Source organism: Notolabrus celidotus, chromosome 10, assembly GCF_009762535.1.
Source record: "Notolabrus celidotus isolate fNotCel1 chromosome 10, fNotCel1.pri, whole genome shotgun sequence".
Classification (NCBI taxonomy): Eukaryota; Metazoa; Chordata; class Actinopteri; order Labriformes; family Labridae; genus Notolabrus; species Notolabrus celidotus.
Genome location: NC_048281.1, coordinates 29,312,070 through 29,336,578, shown reverse-complemented (window position 1 = coordinate 29,336,578; position 24,509 = coordinate 29,312,070). Strand labels below are relative to the sequence as shown.

The window sequence follows — 24,509 nt, the reverse complement described above, 5'->3', positions numbered from 1 at the left end:
AGCTAAAGTGGAAATGTAATATAAGTAAACCCACCAGTTTATCATCCTTATGCATTAGCCTCATGTTCTCCTAATGCAACAGAACAGAACAGAACAAGCTTTGGCAAAAGCTCTGGCACAGTTTAATTCTCATTCCAAAAATGAAGTCTGCAAAGTCCCATCCATTAGTGGATCTCTTTTTTTCCTGTCATAATCTAGTTGGTTCATTTTGTAGACATGGGTCACAGTGGCAGTCACACTGTGAGAGTTTAGTCCAAAATTTCTGCCAATTAAGCCAAATTTCCAAACCGGCCATCTGTGAACTTGTCTCACTGTGCAATCAGAGACCACTGTTTTTGGGTTGTTCACCAAATTTCACCACCTGTCTCTGTAACTTTACTGGAAAAGTCTAAAATGGTAGTGTAACTCTTTCCAAACTTGAAACCATTTATTTGAGTCTTTTTAAAGATTGGAACGTGTTTGGTTTGGCAGGAACTGCACAGATTAAATTTGGTATGAACCCTGAGGTGCTCGCCCCTGACCAGCTGTCAAGATGACCAACAATCTGACTGCTGAGCGGAGGTTTCATAAAACTAACTTTTATAGTTAGAGCAACTTAATGATCCCATCGCTGTCAGACTCTTACTTATATATAATGTGGTGAAGTTTTTATCAATATTGTTGGAGTAGTTTTTTTTTTCACAACCAAAATAAATGACTTAAAAAACTTCATCTATGCAGAGATCATTTTTGTCTTGCTGAAACTAAGTCAAAAAAGTAACAACTGACACTTTTGATTGAAACAAAGGACAATTGTTCTGATTGTTACAAGATGTCAGGCCTGGAGTGGCTACTCAGGAGAACCAGGTAAACCCCCAGTGGGTTGGTCTGTGATGGTAGATAGATCATACCAGATGGGTACCAGTAGGCTACCCATTATTGGAGTGATGATTCACGTTCACATTAGAAAGTAATGTTCTTTGATATCCAAACTGGCTTGGTAGGGAAGTCCAACTAGAAATGCAAGGTAATCATTGGTTCCCTCATTACATTTGTTCCTTGACATCAATTGATCCCTCCTCCCACAGAAAGTCAAGAAGCCTGGTACAAAAGACGAGTGTAGTCTGGATAACTCATTCCCGATTGGCTCACACTGTATGGGGGGGGAATTTTTTTCTAACGAGGCAATTTCGAAGATATTGAGATTTCGAGTCTTCCAATGAGAGGCACAGCTGACTGCGGGAACACTGTAGCTGTTGGCTAGGAGGCTCAAACTGGCTCAACAGCAGCAATATGGCTGCCGCCGAAGATTGGCCTCAAAACAGCTCTTCAGAAACAGATGGGTGACGTCATGGATCCTACGTCCATATTTTATACAGTCTATGGCCTGGAGTGACTACTCGGGAGAACCAGGAAAACTCCCAGTGGGTTGGTCTGTGATGGTAGATAGATCATACCAGATGGGTACCAGTAGGTTACCCTTTATTCAAGTGATGATTCACGATAGAAAGTAATGTTCTTTGATATCCAAACTGGCTTGGTAGGGAAGTCCAACTGGAAATGCAAGGTAATCATTGGTTCCCTCATTACATTTGTTCCTTGACATCGATTGATCCCTCCTCCCAGAGAAAGTCAAGAAGCAATGTGATGGAAAGGCCTGATAGATGGGCGCAGGCAAGGGTGAAGGTTTGATTTTGACATTGGTGGGGACCAATGGTGGTTGCCTATGAGGGAGAACTATTTTCCTCTGACTTGCACCCTGTTTGTTGAAATAGCTTCTAATGTCCATCTATCTTTTCTGGCCTGCCGACATCCTCAGACATGAGTGCACCGTCAACACTGGCGAAAGCCTGCAAACGAAACAGCCTACAGGGAGCTAAGCCAATCAAAAAACAGACCGGTCTCAAAGACATATTTGGGAGGCGGTGCCGAAGTGGGAAAGGATTTAACCCTTTGTGTGGCGCATGAAGCAATTTTTTTTCCCCCTTCAACCCTAATATTGGTGGGGACATTTCAGCCATCGTTTGAGATTGGTAGGGACACGTCCATACGGTCCATATACAATTCTACGCCATTGGGTGGAGCTGGAAGAACCAGAATGGAAAAGGGACGAGCTTTAGAAACTGATGCCAAAATGGATTTTTGGGAAAATGTATGTATGGTATTTTCTGATGAGTCTGTCTCATACTGATTTCTTCTAATGGTCAAATGTGTCTCACTGTGAATATTGCTTTAGAAAATGTAAAGAAAAGAGTTTCATCAGTCGTCTGGTCCAACACCTACCCCCTCACAGCCATAACAAGCATTAAGAATTACACTGTAAGCATTTTCACTCCTGCTGCTGACAGTCTCGTTTGCCTTTGTCGGTCATAATGAGGTATTACTATTGATTTCAATGTATTCCATAACCAGTTAAAAACTCCTTAGAGGAGCTTTCATTTTTCTACATTATGGAAGGCGCTCCTTGTGTCTCTTTAATGACATACAATAGAAATCATAATCAAACTTTTATTTTATTTATGTATTTTTTGCACAATTAAAAACCAAATCAGACATTTTTAATCATGTTTCCTATAGTAAAACTGTATTTTTGTGAGTAAAGGTCTCATCATGATCACAAACAGAGCTGCCAGCTTTAGGTCGCAGTCTAAAGGGATTTTGTGGAATATTAGAGCTCATATTTAACATAGATGATAATCTACATACTATAATTAATACAGCCTTGATGATATAGAGCGGGATAGTTCAGATGAGGTCTTCCTTCTGAGAGGAATATTCACACAGCTCCATGGAGGAATTCATCGCTGGTGTAAAGGGGGGGGGGGGGGGGAATGACAAAAGCATTTCTCTCCACTTTTCCCGAGCCTTGCCAAACTTTAAAATCTGCATATAACTGTAGTTTAGACCCGAGGGTAACACCAAACTTATACCACTCAGATTTCGAAGCCGAGCTTGGTGATAGAGACAGAGAACAGAGAGCAGAGTGGAGGGAGAGGAGAGCAGGATGAGAGGAAGCGGGGAGCGTTTCAGAGACACAGCAGTGTGTTAACGGGAGCCAAGCATGGCAAATTGGACTGAATTTTCCGCCTGTGCGATTTCAATACACAAACGCAGGCGTACATAACCATGCTTAATAAGTGTCGGGCTAATGCATTGTATAATCTCCTCTAAATTAATATGTTAGACACAATTGCCTGGTAATTAATTCCTGTCACAGCATATCCAAATGAGCAGATTTATTCACTTCTGTCAATCATAAAACCCCGGAGCCTGAGGCGGATTATTGCCCAGCATGAGGATGATGGTGTGGTTATGTGTGGTGGTTTATGTCTTCCATGTATAAACATCCATTACCCAGGCCTTTAAAGAGCCAATGACGAGGGCCGGTCATCAAACGAAGGTCAGCGTGATGGAGGGAAACACAGCAGCCTTTTGTTTTACGGCTTCATAAAGAACATAGCGTCTCCACGGGCTCCTCAACCGCTCAACATCCACCCAGCATTCATTTTCATGGCTTTTCCTTTCCCACAACTGCCTCGCTGCCTTATTGTTTCCCAGGATTCCCTTCTAGTGAAACTGCAGCTACATTTCTGCAATCCACACGGAGACTCGCCTGAAGACTCACAGTTTTTTATTCCTGCAATTGAAGTCTTAAATGACTTGCACCCTGCAGCAGCAGGAAGTGTAAATTTGTGAATAATGGGGCTGAATGGAGCTTACTCATCCAGCGCTGAAACTGTGGGATTTGTGTAGCTTACAAACCCTGAGATGAGCTGTTCTTGAATATATTTTAGATGCAAATTTCCCAAACTACAATTATTAATAACTTGGTTCTTTATTTTCCATCTTTCTCTTCATGTTTCTTTCTTTCCACATTGTTTCCTACATCCTGCTTACTCATTGATTGAATGATACCAATTATCCACAAGGTACAATGCTCATTGTACAACGACAGTCTCAGCCAATCTTAATGGGTTCACAGATTTAGGTATATCAGCTACAAAGCAGTAAACCAGCAGACTACAGGAGGCAGGGCCTTGAAGAAAGAGACTCTACCAAGATAAAGGCAAGAATTGGGATTGTTGGATTTAGCACTCCTTTATAGTCAGGGTGCCCTTCACACTCTCACTAGGGTGCAAATGCCAGTTGTAGATTTACTCTTGTTCCTGCCTTTTCTTTTTCTTGTTACCTCTGCCATTGTCCTCCTTTCCTCTGCTGTGGTGTAACTGGAGAAGATTGCCTTCAGGTCTTTCTGCCCAAAAGCCAAACTGTGCTTCTTCCAGGAGATCGTAGATTCTCAACTTCAACCTCAACCTTAACAGGTGCAGTGAAAAGCAGTTGTTCGCAGTGTTCCCAAGATTGTATTAGATAAAATAGTTGCATGATGTTGCTTTGAATAAAAGTGGGAATGTATCCCTCTGTAAACAGCTGTTCCTTGTCTGCAGGTTGGGTTAATGGTTTGCAAGATCAAGTGATGAGAAAGGATCAGTAGACGGGTGATTGCCGTTACTCTTGTGATCAGTTCAGTGTGTCCTCTAACATCCCATGTACTTTTTGTATTAATTCCTTGGCTGGCTGTAAAACAAGTCGCCCCTCTGGATGATAAAGCTCTTGACCTTTGATGACAGAAATAGTGTCTTCGCAGGCTAAAAGTTTAGAGCCCACAGTGCCAGTATCTGCAGGGTTTGAGATTACCTTGAGCCCAGTCCTTTGTGATTTGAAAGCTTAAGTCCAATTGAAAGCTGAAAGTTTAGACGGTTTGCTTTTTCTTCTTCCTCTTTCCTTATCTCACATCAGCAACAGTGCATAGTTTAATCCTGCTGCTGTGTTCATGAGAATGGAGTGAAATAAGCCAAGACAATCATCCATCAGCTGAGTGTTGTTTAACGAGCCACAATTAAAGCCTGGTTTATACTTCTGCATAGGATTGACGTTGAAGCCTATGCCATAGGTCTGCGCACGCACATTGTTGAGGCAAACCTCCTCCAAAATGTAACTACCCATCAAATGGACATGGACTGCAAGCCCTGTGATTGGTCCGCTCAACCGCATTGCATTTCCTGCATTAGCAGCACTTCTGGAAACGCCATCCATCGGCAGTGCATTCAGTCTCCTCCAATGTCTCCTCTCTATTCTTCCCTGTAATCACTGCTGTATGATAACCAGCAACATGTCCATCCATCCATCCATCCATCCATCCATCCATCCATCCATCCATCCATCCATCCATCCATCCATCCATCCATCCATCCATCCATCCAACCATCCATTATCTTGACCGCTTATCCCGTTTGGGATCACGGGGGGCTGGAGCCCCAGCTGACTTTGGGTGGAAGGCAGGGTACACCCTGGACAGGTCGCCAACCTATGACAGGGCAACATTGAAAGACAGACAATCATTCACGCACACACTCACATCTACTGAAAATTTAGAGTGACTAATGAACCTGGTGAGCATGTTTTTGGACTGTAGGAGGAAGCCAGAGTACCCGGAGAGAACCCACGCATGCATGGGGAGAACATGCAAACTCCACACAGAAAGGTACCTGCCCGACTGGGGATTCGAACCAGGAACCTTCTTGCTGTAAGGCAACAGCGCCACCCACTGCACCACCAGCAGCATGTATCAGCTGTAAATTAACACTATGTTCGGAATCACTGTGAAAAAGCAAGCAGAAAACCTAGCTGGGCCGGGAACAGGCGAGCAGATTGCCCTCAAGCGTTTCAATGGAGTATTGCTGCGCGAGATGGACACATCGAAGCACAAGTATGTAGTGCTGATGTCTACATCGACCTCGGCTGCGTTAGGGTCAAGGCAGAAGTATAAACCAGCCTTAAGCCAACAAGCCATGTTCCCATTTATACTGCAAAAAGAAGGAAACGTGATCTGCATTGAATTGAATATTGGAAGCAGTTCTTCATGGTGCTGAAACATTTAGTCAGTTCACTGAGAAGTAAAAGATTCAGGGTCTCCTATTCGATCATTTAACCTACTCTGTTTTGATCTCATTTGTAAGCCTCTTCACTTTCTTTGGGAGCGTTGGTTAAAACAAAAAGAGAGCTGAAGATGTTGGAACATTTTCCCAAATTTTCCTCACTTATTTGGTTTTTAATTTTGCGTTTTAAAGACTTAATGAGTAACCTGTGCACCGCAAATAAAACCTGCTGGGAACATAACTCACACTTAAATGACAAGAACTGATGAAACACACACACATTACACACACACACACACTCACACACACAAAGCCAAAAGGTATTTCACTTTTTAACTATTTACTCACGCTTAGTGCTGGTTTGAAAACACACACACATACACACACATGCACACACACAGGCCTGCAGGCGTGTGGTTTTTCTTTATTAAAAACCAGAAAGCGCAATTAGCTGCAGAATATGCTTAACCCCGTATGGCTCCCTCAGCTCGAGGATATATTGCTTCTTCCTCTCCATTATTAAAAATATCACAGACATGAGAGGAGGAGGAGCAGACAGCAAATATCACAGCTACATGTTTGGAGAGCCGAGGTGAGCGATGTGTTCCGTTTAGCGGTAGGAAGGCAGGTGTGTGCGTCTCCGGGATGTCCTCAGTGTTGTGAAGATTTATGAACTGTGACAGCATCTCTTCCTCATCAACCGACTGACTCACTCACCGACCAGTTTTCTAATTAAACCGAGGCGGTGTCATGATTATTGCCTGGATAATGATCACACACAGTGTTTCCTGGATAAAGATACAGTTACAGCACACTTTATTTCCCCAGTTTTTCCACCACTGTTACAGAGTTGTAGGCTAAGCTGCTCTTGTGTCAGTCTGAGGTCTTTAATCCAGCATGTGTCTGATGGTTCACAGCTTCTGGTTTCACCTCTGGAGCTCTCAGGATGACACAAAGTTTCTGCTCGTGTCCAGTTCACTGATCCAGCTGTGACCCTCACAGCAGAACATGGTGTCAGTGTCGCCTCCTTCTGTCAGGGACACAGAGGGTTTGTGGATCGTGTTTGGTGTGTTGTCCACTTTGAGTCAGTCGTGTTAAGAAACTACACTTCTGTGACATTTAGTTTTCAGAAGAAGCATGAAAGTTCAGGCTTCCTGCTTGCTTCAGGGTCCAGTGCTCAAAATCAGTATCTTAATTTTTTTGCTTGCTTTGACTTAAACTATAATCTGCATTTTACCATTACTGGTTTTAATTTCTCATTCATCCTACATCTATCTCATATAGCAAAGGTCCAACACCATAGACTGTATAAATCCTGGACGTGGCTTGAGTGATGTTCCCCATTTTTATGAGGCATTGTTGAAGTTGAAACAATACTGGACGTCCTATTGGAATGTAATCTCCTCCTAAATTTTGATGAGTCTAGAAATACTTTACAGAAATGAGGCTGAGACAGGCTTTAAACCTCCTCGCACACAGCTACATTGCACACATCTCTCATTCAGCTCACTCACCCCTAATGATGCAAATGTATGCCTCACTCTTTGCCTTATTATCATCAGAACAGAGGCATTGTAGAAAAGTTCAAACTCTTGAATACAGACATGAGGTGTGGAGACCAAAAAGTTTTTTTTGTGCCAGACTGAGAACAAGTTATTTCTGCTGTAAACATGGAGCTTAATGGGCATTCTTTGGCTTTTGGAGCCTGCCCCCGGTGGACACTCAAGGAACTGCAGGTTTCTCAGCACTTCCATGTTGGCTACATTTTTTTTGCTGCAACAAACTTGGATATTTCCCGCTGTAAACATTTGTTTTCAATCATTTAAAGTTCAAAAGCTGTAACATTTATGGGAGGAAACGTGTAATTATATTAAGTTAGATTGTGAACACAGTTTGAGCTCCTTAGCTTGTTCCTGGTGCTGAAAGTTTAAAGATAAAATCACACACTGAGCTTTGTTGAAGGATTCAGATTGAAAGCTTTCTAATCCAGCTGCTGTTTTTGGAGTTGGGATTATGTTAAAAATGTCAGGGTTCATGTTAAGGATTGGATAATCAACTCCACAAAATAGGAGACAAAGTAATATTAAGAATTATTGAAAACAGAGCACCTGACTAGAATCATCAGTTTTGCCTTTCTATGTTTGTTAATAAGCAGAGCGGCTGTGTTTTTATTTATCAGGTAACTCATGTTAAAGGTGACATATCATGCAAAATGGACTTTTTAATGGTTCTCTACCTGAAATATGTGTCCCTGGCATGTCTACAAACCCCCCCGAGAATGAAAAAAATCCATTCTGCCCCTGTTCTGATTTCTCCACCTTTCTGTAAATGTGTGTGAAACGAGCCGTTTCAGACTTCCGTGTTTTTGTTACGTAACAACAATATCCGGTCTGTCACGGAGTCAGAGCTCGGAGCTTGTTCAGCCCATAGACTGTATAAAATAATACTGAATCCCCTCCTCCGTTTTTCATTCCTACACAAATGTGTGGTAACAAGGAGCTTAGGAGGAAGGCATGCTAGTTGTAGGCTGTCTTAATAAACACAAAGATCGGTTTTACTTCCCACGTCTGCAGATTTGAAGATCTAGTGGATGATTTTTATTTATCATGGATAAGTGCTAGCGCTAGTTAGCATAGCCACATAGCTACATGTTCATAGCTGTAGCTGTAGCTGTGTACCAAGACGCACGTCGACATACTGACAAATAAAACAACAAGAAACACTAAATCTGTGACCAATCGTTCAGAAAAGGTCCTGCTACAGGCGCCTCTCCGTCAGGATCAGATTCTGGATCAGATTCAGAGGGTTGAAGTAACATGATCTCTGAGCAGCCGTGTATATTCAGCCAACATGTAAACATTAGATCAACGTGCTGGAGAGCCGACGCACATCCACTTCCTGAGGGGGCGTGGTCAGAGGGAAAACAGAGTTTTCTGAGGACTGAAGAAGAGGGCTTTTCAGGCATGCCAAAATCTGATCTCAAAGTGTTTTTTTGAGCATAAACTTTAAATACATGTTTTGGGGACCTCTTATACCAATATATATTGATGAAAAAAGCGTGATATGTCACCTTTAAAAGACAAATAAAGTGGTATAAAAAGTGCAGTTTTTGCTTCAGTTCATAGACCGTATATAAAATGGAAGTAATTTTGCCCGGCTCAAAGTGAGGCCACCACAAAAACTGCTCCCCCTAGTGGCTGGCTGCAGTATAGGTCAAAAACTCTGTCTACCCCATTCATTTGAATGGGGTTGCAGTCAAACTTTAAAAAATAAATACACGTTGTACGAATGTTTCTCACATCGGTATGCTGTGGTGATATGTAGTGATCATTTGACTGTTTTCTGAAAAGTTTCTTTTTCGTTAGTTATTAGAGGTTAAAAAAATGGGTTTTACATCCCGACAGCTGCTGTAGAGAGAAACTCTGTAGGAGCTTTGCTGTCCATTATATATACAGTATATGCTTCTGTTATTTAGTGCAATAGATATATAAAGCTGCTAAATTAAAATACCATGTACAAAAGTATCTTTAATATGATTAAGTGCAGTAGATGTACCTCATTTCTCCTCTTGGTAAATGTTCTCTGTTACATCCTCAGTACGTAAACTAATTATTTCCTCGTCTGTTTTCACTCTGCATCATCATCCAGTCAGTCACCACTTTATAACCGCCATGACTTAAGAGACCTTGTGTTGATTTGTGATATATCCAAGTTTAAATGATATCCAGGTCTACTCACAGCTCTTAGTTTCCTTACACCACACCCTGACTATAAAACACTCTCTCTACCTCAGATCTCTTCAGGCTGAGTCTCACGTATTATGTCAGAACTTACTCTCTCTTTCCAACTGTTGGATTTCTAGAGATAGAAATAATTAGAAAAGAGTGAGAATGAAAAATTCACTCTGCCCGAGGCTCTGCAGGAGCCAGCGCAACTGAGGAATGCTCTGTGGATGTGGAGCGATGCATCTTTGAGATTTATAAAACGGATTGTAGTTTCACCTGCACAGATGATGCGGTGATGGGTACAAGGATAAGATGTTAATGTGCATACAGCATCCCTGTTTGTTTCTGAGTCACTGAGCTGAAGTAGTCATAAAAAAAAAAAAATCAAGAAGAGGATATTTTTCATCCCAAAGCAGGAAGATAAAAATCCCATTAGTAAACATGATGAGTGTTCTCTTAAATCTTTGTTGGAAATCAGGACAGTTTGCGAGTTTCTGTGACAAGCAGCAGATTCTCTCTGCTGATTTTTTGTCTTTTAATACTTTTACTTCAGTGCCACAAAGAAGGTTAGATATTGCTCACTGGCTGTTTGTGTTGTTTCATATAACATACAAAAACTAGATAACAGAGGATTTTGTTTGTTTGTTTGTATGCATTAAATTTAGTTTAGTTTTGATCAAACTATTCCAAAAACCACAGGAAACTCCAATCCACAAAACCCCTCCAAACAAAGGGTTTTATATTTGTTGTTGTAAGTGCCTAAAAGAGTTAGTCATTAATTTAAATCTATATTTAAAATAGTCATTTTAGTTTCTTGTAAGTTTTACAGATTAGGGATGCACCGCTCCTACTTTTTAGGTCCCGATACCGATATCGATACCTGGGCTTTGGTATCTGCCGATACCGATACTAGCCGGCACACTAGCCATACTGTTTTGGCAACTTCAGGCTTTTCTGACTTTGTAAACCAAAATAAAGTAAACATGTTTAAACTGACAGTATCATTATTCAAGAGATTATGAATGTGTACCAGCAGTCTGGTGAGTTAATCTTCATAACCAATAGATATTGTAAACACAGAAAAGCATAGAACTGAGATGAATAGATCTGCCATATGGATCGGCACTATATATCGGCTCTTTGTCACCGATATCCGATCTAGCTTTTTGAGTCTGATCTAGCACATATCCGATACCAGGATCGGATTGGTGCATCCCTATTACTGATATTGGGTTAAGATCAGTTAAAACAAAATTAATTCTGAACTGTTGGAAAAATCCTACAACAGCTCCTTGTCGTACCAACGTAAGAATGATTCGCTGACTAACATCGACTTCCACCACATCTGTGTCCTCTGTCTGTCTGCGATCCATCACGGCACCAGAGTTGATAGGTTTCTATTCTAGTCAATGTTTAACTTCCACTGGATCTGCTCTAGCTCTGTCTGTGATCTGGAACGCCAGAGCCCTCCGGATCAGATATGCAAGACTTCTATTTTTGCCTCATGCAGTGGCAGAGTCACACAGTTTTGACTTGGGTGGCCAAACTGGGGCACTGACTGTTGAAGGGTTGGCCAGACGTGGAAAACATTAGGGGCTTACCCCAAACCTAGGAGGGTTACCTCCAATAATCACATCTACTTTAACTTATTTTCATAAAATAATTTAACAAATGTTACATTTTTGTAGATTTCTAATGTTAACATTAAAAATGTAACTCGACAGAGTGTCAACATTTAAATCTGCTGAACTGAACTCTTTAAGGACTCAAAATGAAGATGATTGTCCAAAGTCAAAGCATCAACAAAAACAATATTCAAATCCACAAAACTACTGTCTCTGCAGCTTGCTGAAACACAGTAGCTGACCTGAATATAAGTAATGACTCTGACATGGCAAATAGCCAATCATGTTTAAGAATTTCAGGGTGGCCAATCAGTTTTCAGAAGTGGCCATGGCCACCCCTGGCCACCCCCTGGCGCCGCCACTGGCCTCATGCAGGAGCACGACGCATTAATCTCAACAGAGCAGATGGAGAGGGACAGGAAGTCAGGCACCCAAACAAAATGAAAACATCCGGTTAATTTTCAGAATAAAACACTCTGTGTTATCACCAGATCGTATTTCACTTAACTACAACAACAAACCGTCATGATGAGCGGAGTCAGGCCTGGAGTCAACAGGTCAGAGGTTTTCAGAGGACCAGAAAGACAACATGGATGAGAAGAGTAGTTGGATAACCGTAACTCAATAATTACAGTGGAAAAACCTGGGTCACATGACTCCAGCTGTCTGGCGGTCCTGCTCTGTGCTGCGGGTCAGAGACAAACTGGACACAGATCTGGTGGAGGTCTGATGTAAGAATACTCAAACATGGGGTGCTGGTTTAGCTCAGTTGGTACAGGCGCCCCCTGTACAGAGACTACAGTTTCGGTACCAATGGTCTCAGGTTTGAGACCCGGTCCTTATGGCCATGCCTGTCATCCCCCACTCTCTCTGCACACATTTCTCTTTTGTCTCCATCTGTCCTATGAAGACTAAAATATGCAGTTTGGGGACACACAATGGCGCTACCCACATGTGGTGGGTGGAGCCAGAGAAGTGTCAATCAAAACTTGGTAGAAATCAGAAATCAGAAGACAGCATCATTATCTGTACTTTGATTAAGGTTTAGTTCTTCTTATGGATGTTTATTATCACATATACTTTTTGGGATGCTTAGTGAGACTCTAAACTTCCATCTCATACATTATTTCTACTTTCAGTCAAATTTCCTGAAGCTTTCAGTTTCAGTCCTGATTAGATGATGGATAAAATCCTTTTTTCCTCTCCTCCGCCCTCCTCCTACTTTCCTCCTCTCCATCCAATTCTTCTCAGTGCCAGAACAACACAACACAATAATAAGATTACAACACAAGTGTGTGTGTGGAGCCGGGCAGAGATGCCCACACTTAAAAGGTTGTGTAGCAGTAAATACACACATACGCCCACACACATGCATTTGCACACACACAGAGCTTTTATATTTCTCCTCTCGTGGTGTTCTGTGGTTTTAGCCAGAAAGTGAAAACATGGAATTACAGTGATGATCCATTTTACTGTGAAATTCTCTTTTCTTCTTCACTCCTTGCTCTCCGTTTCTTTTTTTCTGTTAATCCTCTTTGTGTCTTTTTAATCATTTCTCTCATTTTCTCTCTCTCTGAAAATCATTTTCAACAACAGAGGAGACAAAGAGGGAAATGTGAATTGGAGAGTAAAGGGAGGAGGAAGAAGAGGACAAGGAGCAGTAGAAGTAAATGAGACGAAGGACGTGTAGTAGGAGTACGAGAAGGAGTGGGAGAAGGAGGAAGTGAAGGTAGAGGAATAATAGCAGGAGCAGAAAGAGGAGGAAGACCAGGAGGAGCCTGAGCAGAAAGTAGAGGAAGGAAGAGAAATAGCAGGAGGAGCAGAAGGCTAATGAGAGCAGTAGAAAGCACAGGAGTATGAGGCCGAATCTATACCTTGTGTTCGTGTAGGCGTCCATGAGTGCAGTGGAAAATATACTTGACTATGCACCACACGTCTTACCTGAGGATACCTCTAGAGGGCACATTAGAGAGCTCAGGCGGTGTGCAGCTACAAAAAATGACAAAGCAGAAGTCACAGAGGTTACTGTGATGTTAACTCTTGATCTCAGTGGCCTGGTGAGTGATCCAGCTCAGGCGACTGATGACCAGTGGATGGAGCTCACCATTGGCAACGCCTCTGCTCAGTTTTTCCAGCGTTTTCCTCCATGCTCGAACTTTACAGTCCTGCACCTGTTTCCATTTAGTTCTGTAGGTTTCAACATCAACTAATAAAATTGAACTTAACTGTCACTAGTTCTTTTGACTAGCATGTTTGTTACAGGCAGTTGCAAAGACACATTGTACAGATGTGGACAAATGCAGACCTTAAACTTTCTGCCATGGGGCGCTGTTAGCAGAGTGGTCTAAGCGCGCCCAATATATAGAACCTATAGTCCTCGTCACAGCAGTCGCAGGCTCAACTCCCGGCGTCTATCATTTGCTGCATGTCTTCCCCTACATCTCCTCTCTATCTCCAGCTTTCCTATCCAATAAAGGCAAAAATACCCCAAAAAATGTAACTTTGAAAAAACCTTTCTGCCATTATTGTCCCTGCTGCTGTGTTGACTGTCAAAATCTCTTTCCCTCCCCAGTACCTCTGCTGTTCATGTGGATACTGCATCTCCTATTAACTTCATTTTTGAGGATGTGCACAGCTGACGCACCAAACCATCACTGGGGATGCATGGCAGCCATCATGTGAGTAGTTAACAGCATGTATATCTCAAGTTATAGTTCCAGATAGTGTTGTAGTACTTGAGTCTGACGTAAGCTCTGATTCTGAGGACTCATGACTTGATTTGGGATTCATCTCTACAACCCAGACTTGAACTCCAACTTGAGCATTGACCACATACAGCCTTGGAAGGTCCTTGGGTGTGGCATGTTTTATGGGACTCGCTGTGTAAACACTTGTGATGTTGCCACAAATCAGCTGGTTGGTCCTTCCTTTCTGACAGCCAATCTAAGTTTATGCTTTGAATTTACTAATGTTACCATGGCTGTGTTTGTTGTGCTTCCTTATTCAGTCAAAACACCACAATCAAACTGACAAGGGGAGGAGTTGAATAGAAACTGAAACCATAGTAAGCGATATTTAGCTTGACCACAATCCCGTCATCCACTATGTTTGTTCACTCTTAGGTCACATTTGACCGTGAAATACATTGCGAAATTTCCAGTTTTGTTGATCACCAGAGGTGGTAGTGGAGGAGAAGTGTCCATCTCCACTCTGCTTTGCATGCGGGTGAAGCTCCATGTTGTTCTCAGTGCTCCAAGCAGCCAGGGCAGACTCTCCCAGTCTGTAGGCAGACCTGTCATTGTTCTTGATGAGGCCCACCAAGGTCGTATCATCTGCAAATTGAATCAACTTCACGGTGAGGTGGTTGGAAGTGCAGTCGTCAGTGTGTTAGCAGCCAAAGGAGAAGGAGGGAAAGCTGTAGGGGGAGTAGAAGTCAAAGGAGGGGTTTTAGTTGTTTCAGGAAGAGGAGTAGGGGGAGTTGTTGAAGAATTTTGGTGAGAGGAGGAGAAGGAGTAAGCTTAGTTGAAGTATTCAGAGATGAAGGAGGAGTTAAGGAGATGTAAGAGGCAGAGGAATAGTTGTGGTTGTAATAATAGTTGTAGCAGAGTTGTGGTAGTTATATGAGCCAGGTGAGATGGTAGTGAAAGTTGAACAGGTACACGCCTGCACTTTGTATTAATAAAAGACTGGAATGATTACTTTTATATGCTCGCTAAAGATTGAATCTCACCGAGATGCAGCATGAGGATCTGATAAGGGCCTCTTAAAGGCAGTCAGTAGTAATATTGATCTATTTTTCTTCAACCCCACCCCCACAACACATGCACACACACACACACATTCAGACTTGCTGCATCTCCTTCCTGCCTCCCCCCTCCTTCCTCTCTTCCTTCCTCTGATCCTCGAGTGGCAGACTGAGCTGTAAAAATCAATGTGGAAAATGTCCTGAAACAGGCGATCTAGAAGCCATCTGGCCCGGCTCGTCCTCAGAGACCTGCAGCGTGTGTCCCAGGGGGACGAGAGACACTGAGGAAAAGCTGAGAGAGGGAGAGAGAGAAGAGGTCCAGGCACACAACACAAAGAAAGTGTTAACTCAGTATCGCATTAATTCACAGTGCGCGCTACATATCATGTTGCTGTTACATAAGAGACAGAAAGAGAAAAGTATGCTGGAGGACCAGAGAAGTTTCACATCCTTACTCAAAATATTTCCAACTCTTCTAAGTAAGGGATAATGGCCGATGAGGTGTCCAGTATCTGTGATTTGTGGACTCCATGTTGTCCATAAATCCCTAATAGTATTGATTGGAGGCAGGTGGCAGTGTACCAGAAAGTCTGGTCCTGTTCGGTGTTTCTGCCTGTAAAAAGGAACGTTTTGGATAAAAGTAGGACCACTATAGAGTTTTTTTTTTAATAAATATATAACATTTTAAACAAGCTGTAGCTATGGTTGCTTCTTAATGTTTGTAAGTGTATCAATCCAAAAGGTTTCAATGCTATGGAAATGTTCACAACCCAAGTAGCTACAACTGAGCTTGTCTAAGCTTGGAAACAGGGGATATTTGTAGTAAGTTCAGCGTAAGGCTTAGTCCTAATGTAAAGGGTTGTGTCCTTAAAAAAACTAATTTTAAGATGTTTTGCTTTACAACAACTCAACAAGGCTGTCCCATTTCGAAGGCTCCTTCATATGTGGCCAACAAATGTTTCCATCTTTAAGCAGCCCACAAAGGATACATACTGTATATTGGGTGCATCATTTGTAGGGCTGTCAAAATTGTTCCAAAATGACAATCGAATATTCGCCCAAAAAAAAACCCATAGGTTCGAACCATTCGAATATCTATATTTGCGCATTATGTCAATAACAGGTGGACAAACTAATACAAGGAGATTTCAGATTCAACATGGCTAAAACAAACCTACACATTACAAAACAAGTAAATGAGCTAATGGTCTATACCGTTACACTTTTAAGACCGTAGACATCTCGCTCGCTCGGTAGCCCCCCTCCCCTCTCTGTGCGTAATGCGCACTCTGTGAGTGAGTGCTGAACAAGACTTGTGCGAGCAATTAAAGGTCCCGACTCTTGTCCCTAATATAGGCAGGCTTCATTCAGTGATTCAAGCAAATATTAACATTAACTGAAGTTAAAGTTAAAAACGAAAAAGTAGTCCACTTACATTCTTGGCGCTTGTATAAAAAAAGAGAGGAAAAACTGCAATCTATCCCAGTGTCACTGATTGTCGGGCTCTTTTAGTCAACTGTCAATGCAGGGTCTTAGGCCGGACAGGTTATTTGCCAAAAACACAAGACAGTACACATGTGAAGAAGACAGTTCACATGTGAAGAGGCCCGATCTCTATTTATTCACTATATTCCCAGCGGAGAAAAAGACGCGTTCAGAGTGCACTGAGGATCCGGGGACGGAAAGATTTCTCTCTGCCGTCTGCTTCACGCTGTGCATGTGTGACTCCTGTGACCTGTCCCTGACCCGTCATGCAGTGCGCCCACTCGCAAAGCAGCCGCTGATGTGTTTTTTTTCCACAGTCGAATATTAATTTTCACAATCGAATCTCCGTTTTTTTTTAATATTCAAATATATATTCGAATTTAGAATATTCGTTGACAGCCCTAATCATTTGCGACCCGACCAATTCTGAGATTCTTGCTTGCCAATTCAAACTCAATGGTGGACTCTCATGTGGCTGCAGAACACACTTCAAATTAGGGATAGAACGATTATCGGCCGGGCTGATTATCGCCACCGATATTCGGCATTTTGACGCGTGTCGGCAACGGCCTTTTTTCAAAAATCCGATGGCAGATAAGAGATCAAATTAAAACTGGGTTATTTTGGCTCGAAATTAATTAAATCATTATTTCTTTAAGTTTTAATTGAAATTTATAAGTCATGCTGCTGAGCCTGGGAGCTCCCTGCACTTTGTGTTAGAATTTTAAAACAAAGATGTCTATTGTCTAAGATAGAAAAAAAACCTTTAACATGCTACAAATCTGAAAAGCTGTTTAATAAACATATGCTTAAAGGCATTAAACAAAGTTAAGTATTGGATTTTGTATTATTCAAAATTTTGACGGCAATATTTTCCCCTTTTACTGCAAATGAATATTGGCTCCGAATATCGGTTATCCGCCTTGACTACTAATAATCGGTATCGGCCCTGAAAAAACCATATCGGTCTATCTCTACTTCAAATCCAAGTGATTGTTTCAACTCAATCAAATAGCTAGCAATACAAACGTAAAAGAGAAAAAGGCCTTGAAACTTTAAAATGTCTGTAAAATGATTGGTTAAGTTATGAGGTGTTTGTTATATTAGCTAGTTAACCAGCTAGCTAGCTCTTGCTTGGCGACAGGAGCGTCTCTTTGGGAGCGGAGACAACTGGTGATGCAAAATTAAATCCTCTATAGATCATACTTTCTCATTTTAATTTGATTTTAGCCATATACACATGCCACGAAAGACACATCTTCAAAGTCTGTGCCCTTCAAAGGATGCGTCTTTCATAGCCTGTCCCCTGAATTGGAAACAGCTAATTGGTGCTTCAGTTATGTATTAGCCACAAAGCTAAGAATGTACTAGAAGGATTCAAATTCAGTAACAGTGCTGTTGTGGCCATTTGTCATAAAAAACTCAAAGAATAATTAAAGTGTCAAACTCAAACTCTAACTAAACATAACCAAAGGGTCACTGATGCACAGTGGGGAAGTATTGTATGCAGGCAAAAGAAGTCCAATGTCAATGCAAAGGTTTAGCGGTTTCCAATGGTTTATTTTTGACAGCAAGAGAGCAAACAAAAGGAACAAAGAAAATCATGGCTCCTGCTGCCTCTCTTGCGCTGGTAAAAAACCATAGGTCCACCCAGGTGCATGCTGGCCTTCTGCCACCCACCTACCTAAATAACCTCAGGTGCCCACAGTTCCTAATTACCAAACAAACAAAAACTAACAAAAGAAATACTACATATACAAAGAAATCTAAATATACTAAAAGAAATGACTAGCAAAAAATATATCCCAAAAATCTAACTTAAATAAATGGAGGCTTTGACTGCTTCTATATTGGCTACTAAGTTGAGTGACAGGCAAGTGAACAGACATTTTAACAGGAATGACTTTCCAATGCTTGTAGAGTTGGACACCCTGCAGCCAATCAGAATCAGTATTAACTTTGACTGTAGTATAAATAGTGTATAAACATGGTAAATGAGTTAATGTGTCCTTACCTCAACTTTTCTGTAACCTAAACTCGAGTGAAACACTTAAAACGTGTCTCAGATTAAGTTTTGACCTTTAAAAAAACACCTCCAGCAGTAGCCAAGCTCTTTGTTCAATGCTCAAAGTGCCAGAGTGCAGCAGCCTCCAGGTTTTTAGTCAAAATTACACCAGTGTTGTCTGCGACGTTGCATTTGAGTTTAAAATTTTGACCTTTAATCGTTGCATCCTCATTAATCCAATTAATGTAATTCATACAGAGGAGTCGGATGTGTGATGGGGTTTGTGTCAGTCACGCTAATGGTGTCAGAGGTCGAGGTAGGTTTAAGGGAAAGAGGTGTGATTACGACCTGGATGTATTACCAAAACATGAAAACAGGTACATGCTGTAGCATTGCTTTCAGTTTTGCCAGGTGGACACTTAGTGGAATCCATGTAGATCCAAAAGTATTTCCCCCACAGACCACAGTAAGTAAAGGGTATTTTTAACAGTTTTGACAGGGAACTGAAATCAGGGAACCCCAAACTGAAAACAAATTCAACAATGACACTTCTTTCTTTCTTTTTTTTAAATGAGATTTAATGGTTGTGAAACTTTATTAGAACAGAAAATGTCTGGGAAATCTGTGCCATCACACCATGAAAAGTCTGTGGGCCAAGAAGGCAAACTAAACTTTGCATATTTACTTTGCCAAACCTTGGTAATAAACCCAGAGGAAAGAACATTTTTTGTGATCTATAAAGGGAAGTAAAGAAAGCAAGATGGTGAAGGTGTATCTGACAGAGAGGCTGCAGACTTGGTCTTCTTCATTGATTCATCCATCCATCCATCCATCCATCCATCCATCCATCCATCCATCCATCCATTTCCTACCCCTTATCCGGGGTCAAGTCGTGGAGGCTGTAGTCCCACAAATCGACTTAGACATCCCTCTCCCCAACAACGCTGTCCAGCTCCTTCTGGGGAATCCTGAGGCGTTCCCACACCAGGTGGGATATATAATCCCTCAAGCGAGCTCTGGGTCTACCCCGAGGCCTCCCCCCAGTTGGACGTGCCCGGAACATCTCTGAAGGGCGGCGTCCAGGAGGCATCCCAAACCACCTTCACCTTTCAATGCGAAGGATTAACAGCTCTACTCCAAGCTCCCTCTGGTTGTCCAAGCTCCTGACTCTGTTGGCTGTCAAAGGCTGAGCAACCCTTCAGAGGAAACTCATTTCGGCTGCTCGTATGTGTAATCTCAGTCTTTCCATCAGAACCCAATGCGGTTGTTGTTCCAGACTTGGTCATCTTGTTAGAATCTACCATCACTGGTTTATTAGCTCACAAAAACTTTTCAGAGCCTGTTAAAAATGATATCTATATCTTGTCCTTTAACTCCATTACAACCCGTATAGAGAGACAGTCATGTCTGTCCATCGAACCATTGAACGATGACTATGGACTCTGTGGCTTTGATTAAACCACTAGGCCAACTAGCATCCCAGTAAAAACTTTTTTATTTGCATTTGATTTTTCTATCTTTGTCTAAAGCCCTAATAATGTAAACAGCTTCAAGCTAAGGCTCATCACCTGCATGTCAGTTCATGAGCTGCTTGCTCATCAACAGTTACCAACATGATGCTTAAAGATGTGCCACAAATCATGAGTTATACTTTCAAAGATTTTACATCAAGTGCAAGAAAAGCAGAAATGTAAAGACTCATCACAGAAAAGACAGAACAACCTTAAACTTTAACAGACAGAAAAGTAAGTGAGGTGTTAAAGTGATTCAGAGTGTTAATAATGTTACCATAAGCTAGCAGCCTGCTGTAATGTAAGCCTCTGAAAGACTCGATCATTGGGTCCTACGTGTTTGGGTGGTTAAGCTTCTGATGAATAGCAGTGGACTGCAGGTATTTTCTGAGTTTGTTAGACACCTGCAGAGACCTCACTACAGCAGAATCAATGAGCCTGACTCCCCATCAAGAGAGGTGCAGCTTATTTATGCGAGACGCACAGCGCTGTAACTTATTGATAATCTAAATCTCCAGACACGTCTGCAGGATCAGTCAGAATCCTGATGTTATAAATGAAATGTGTTTTCTACACATCCCAGAGGTCCTGCACAGTCAGCGGGGGGTTCATCCAGTGAATAACTTAGACTGAGACTTGACTTTTTGTGATTCAGACTCAGACCTGATCACTTGGGACTCAAAACTCATTCAGACTTGAGGTTTGGTGAATCGGCTACAACAGTGGTGGAGGATCACAAAATGCTGTGTGCAGATATTTATGTGCTCACACACATCTGAGAAAGAGTCAAACATTTGGAACAGCATCACCTACATGTGTCTGTTAGAGAGCTGGCAGCAAACAGAAGTCAGACTGTTGTACCTGTCCTGTTTCAACACGAGCTGCAGTCACTCTGTACACTGATGGATGAAGCTCCAGGGTTACAGAGATACTAAACTGTAATATTAAGCCAGTTTAGAAGGTGTGTGCGAACATATAAAGTGTGAGGCAGAGGTGTTTTATAATAATGATGGAAGATTACTGAAATGCTGTCAGCTTTTGTCCTCATCAGCCACGTTAACACATTTGGTGTTTCTCTTTTTATAGTATGATTTATGGAAAATTACCTTCCATCTAACTTTGTTTGCAATGAAAGAGCATCTGCTTTTCTTAAAACACATCAAATGTGGACTTAATGTTCTGTTATCAAACCCACCATACACCAAACATCCTGACCTGAGTTTGCAGTACATTTGCAAACGTTGCAGCTCATGAGAATGTGAATAAATTAAGCGATTTTCTTTCTTTTCTTTTTTTTTTTCCAGAGGGGGATTTCTGATTTCAAAATTTTGAACTGGCAGTATTTTCAGCCTTCACTTACAGTCCCACATCTTGTGTTTTTTGGGGGCTACCTTTTCAAAACAAACTTTTCTCACTGATTATGTGCACATACAGTTTATACTCTGTTAGAATATACAGTGACATTTGGCAACTGTCTGGAGAGCATGTCTGGAGTGTTTTCATTTTTAGTGGAAGCAACAAAAAAATGCAAATCAACTTGGATTTACTCCAGAAAAGAAAACCGGGGGTTAGATTCTTGTTCTCGTGAACAGGTGGGAGGATCGTGTTGAGCTCTCCCCTCCTCTGCCTCCCTGCTCTCCGCAGACTTCACCACATGGAAACCACATGGAGGAGTCTCTGCGGTGAAGCTGTAAAACCTCACAAAAAAAACAACAGGAAAACACAGCATCTTTCCTCCAACATCTCTGCTGCTGTTTCAGACACTCAGCTAATGCTTTCTGAACATTCACTATTCGATATTTTCATTGTTTTGTTGCTGTTTCCTCGGCTGCATGGAGAAAAAGCGCTCGTGGTTTCTCTCCTCTCTGCCTGCGCAGCTTGTAATGACTGAGAGAGGAATGCTGCTGCTTTTATATAGGCCTCTAAAAATAACTCACCCCTCACTGCCATCTACAGACAGACTGACAGCCCTCTGCAGCCAATAGCGTCCCTGCATCCCCGAAAGCTCCACCCTCTCCCTCAGTCTCAGCGCCTCCTTAATTGGACGCTAGTGACATCATCAACCCCATTTACCTTATTAGGTCACGCATGAAAGTGACTGACAGGTGGCTCCTCCCCTCGCTCCCTCCCATCGCGCGCCGGTCGCCTGGATTGCAGCGGGGTCCAGTCTGCTGCTGCAAGCGGAGCAAACCTGGCAACCTGGCAGCTTTTACGGGAGACCGATTGGCAATCTGGCAATGCGGAAATAGATCTGGCACCCCCGATCCCGGACTGAGGAGAGAGGCGTGACAGAGCAAGCAGAGAGAAGAGGGGATAGCGTTGACAAAGATAAAATAATCAACTCTTTCTTTCCTGTTTTTCCTTTTTTAATTAAAGTGCTCAGGTGCGCTCCTCCTGCACCGGCTGGGATCTTCCAGCATTTGTTTCTTTTAATTTGACAAGTCTGAGAGGAGCACTGAAGAAGAAGTGCGTTTTTATCGCTCGGAATCCGGACTTCTTTACTGACTTTTCCTTTTTTGCATCAAGCATGGATGTGTTGGCGAATTACAGTATTTTCCAGGAACTCCAACTCGTTCATGACACTGGTTATTTCTCTGCGATGCCTTCCCTGGAGGAGAACTGGCAGCAGGTCAGAGATGCGTTTTTATCATCTTTTCCGGGAATTGAAAGGGGGTTAGAAACTGGGATGAAATGTCACATGGGCGCAGTTTGGTGTTTTCTGAGTGTGTTTTTTACTGTTTTGCATCAGCAGAGCGCTCCTGAGCGGCAGCAGCAGCAGCCCCGTGTAGTTGCGTCTTTTTTTTTTTTCCTTCCTCGCTCACATGGAGCACGGCGAGGTCCGCTGACAGGAGAAAACACACACATACACACGTATAGAGGGGGAGTGGGTGAGAAGGGGGGAGAGAGGGAGAGAGGATACAGACAGAGCTTTACGCACTGATGGCACTAATGGACCAGATGCGTTTTTAAAAGCGTAAAAACATTCTATACACTTACGCACGTTTTCCCTTTTACTGCACACGCATGGTCTCTTACCTTGAACATACATGAGGGTCAATTAAACCCCGCTTAACCATTCACGTTGCAGCAGGAGCACGTTGTCTCGTGAAATCATGGTCATGTTCAGATGAAACTCAAATCTGAACAGACTTCACGTGGCGCTGAAAAACAGCCTTAAACGAAGGAATCAAAATCAAAATGTTGATTTTTCTTCAAATTTGTCGTCTATTTCCTCATTTTGGTCTCTTAGAGATAAAATCCAGCTTTTTGCCATAAACTTAACTCATGCAGTCTTCTTATAATTGTAGGTAATGTTGTACAAACCATACTCTGCTGATATTAGGGATGTGAATGCTGTTTTTTTATGTTGAATTTCTTAAAAGTTGACATTTCGGAGATAAGAGTGAGATTATAGGGCTCTATGAGGACCAAAATGAGCTGTTCCTGTTCCTGCCAATCACAATGTGATGCATATTTTACCTTCATGTGAAAATAAAAAGTTAAAGGAGGTCTAAGGTTTAAAAAAATACACATTTTCTTCGATTTGGAGGTTTTTAGTCGAGTTATATTTGCATGAAGTGGATTGATTGCTGTCTCTGTATTTAACTGATGGATCATACAGTGAGTGAGAGCAGACTGAAGGTGAACATGGAGTGATTTTGTTATGCAGTCTGGGCTGATGCTGGAGGAGAGGGCTGTTTTTAGAGTGACAGATCTGATCGATAGACCAGTCTGTCAGCCTGATATGTTTGGATTATCACACACACACACACACACACACACACACACACACACACACACACACACAGATGCCACAGAAGATGGACACATGCCTAACAGCTAGTGACTCGTGCTTAAATAATATATCCGCATCTGCCACTGTTTGTTTGCAGATAATCCTGCTGAATAATACATTATCACCTACTATAGAATATTTACCAGACTCTGCATGAGGGTTATTACATTTCTCTGGGATATAAAAGCCTGTCTGTGTCACTGCAAAATAGAAAAAAAGGGAAAGCTATGATCACCACCTGCTTCCCACATGCAACCATGTTATCATTTGAGTCGTCTTTGGGAAGAAAAATCACAGAAATGTTCAGTTTTTAGGATTCAGAATGAGTCTTTTAAACAGCTCTGGACTTAAAAACCTTCTACACAACACCTATTTGACTGTTGGGAGCAGAAAATTTCAATAACAGAGGTGATACAAATATTTTCCCTCAAGTTCCCCCACTTGAACTCGAGAAATGGAAGCTGCTAATTGGAGCCACCTTCAGCCTTGCCTGTGTGTGTGTGTGTGTGTGTGTGTGTGTGTGTGTGTGTGTGTGTGTGTGTGTGTGTGTGTGTGTGTGTGTGTGTGTGTGTGTGTGTGTGTGTGTGTGTGTGTGTGTGTGTGTGTGTGTGGTGGCTAATTTATTCACTATTTGATTTTGAGTTAACCAAAGTATCCCTAGTCGTCCCTGCATGGGTGATATTCTGCTCACGTGCTGTTTCG

The 24,509-nt window shown here is 42.1% G+C and overlaps 1 protein-coding gene across 4 annotated transcripts in view; it reads left to right on the top strand.

Moving 5' to 3' along the window:
* klf7b (Kruppel-like factor 7b) overlaps nt 1-24,509 on the top strand; it is a 181,485-nt gene that overhangs the window by 61,415 nt on the left and 95,561 nt on the right. For 2 of the 4 annotated variants that reach the window (XM_034694503.1, XM_034694502.1), the window contains one exon: nt 13,838-13,943. The exons of 1 other annotated variant lie outside the window; for it this stretch is intronic. In XM_034694503.1, the coding sequence (XP_034550394.1) occupies nt 13,926-13,943 (18 nt within the window). In that variant the 5' untranslated portion in view covers nt 13,838-13,925. Of the gene's footprint in view, nt 1-13,837; nt 13,944-22,166; nt 22,641-24,509 lie in introns of those variants that run through there. One more of the 4 variants, XM_034694500.1, reaches the window with a different exon arrangement.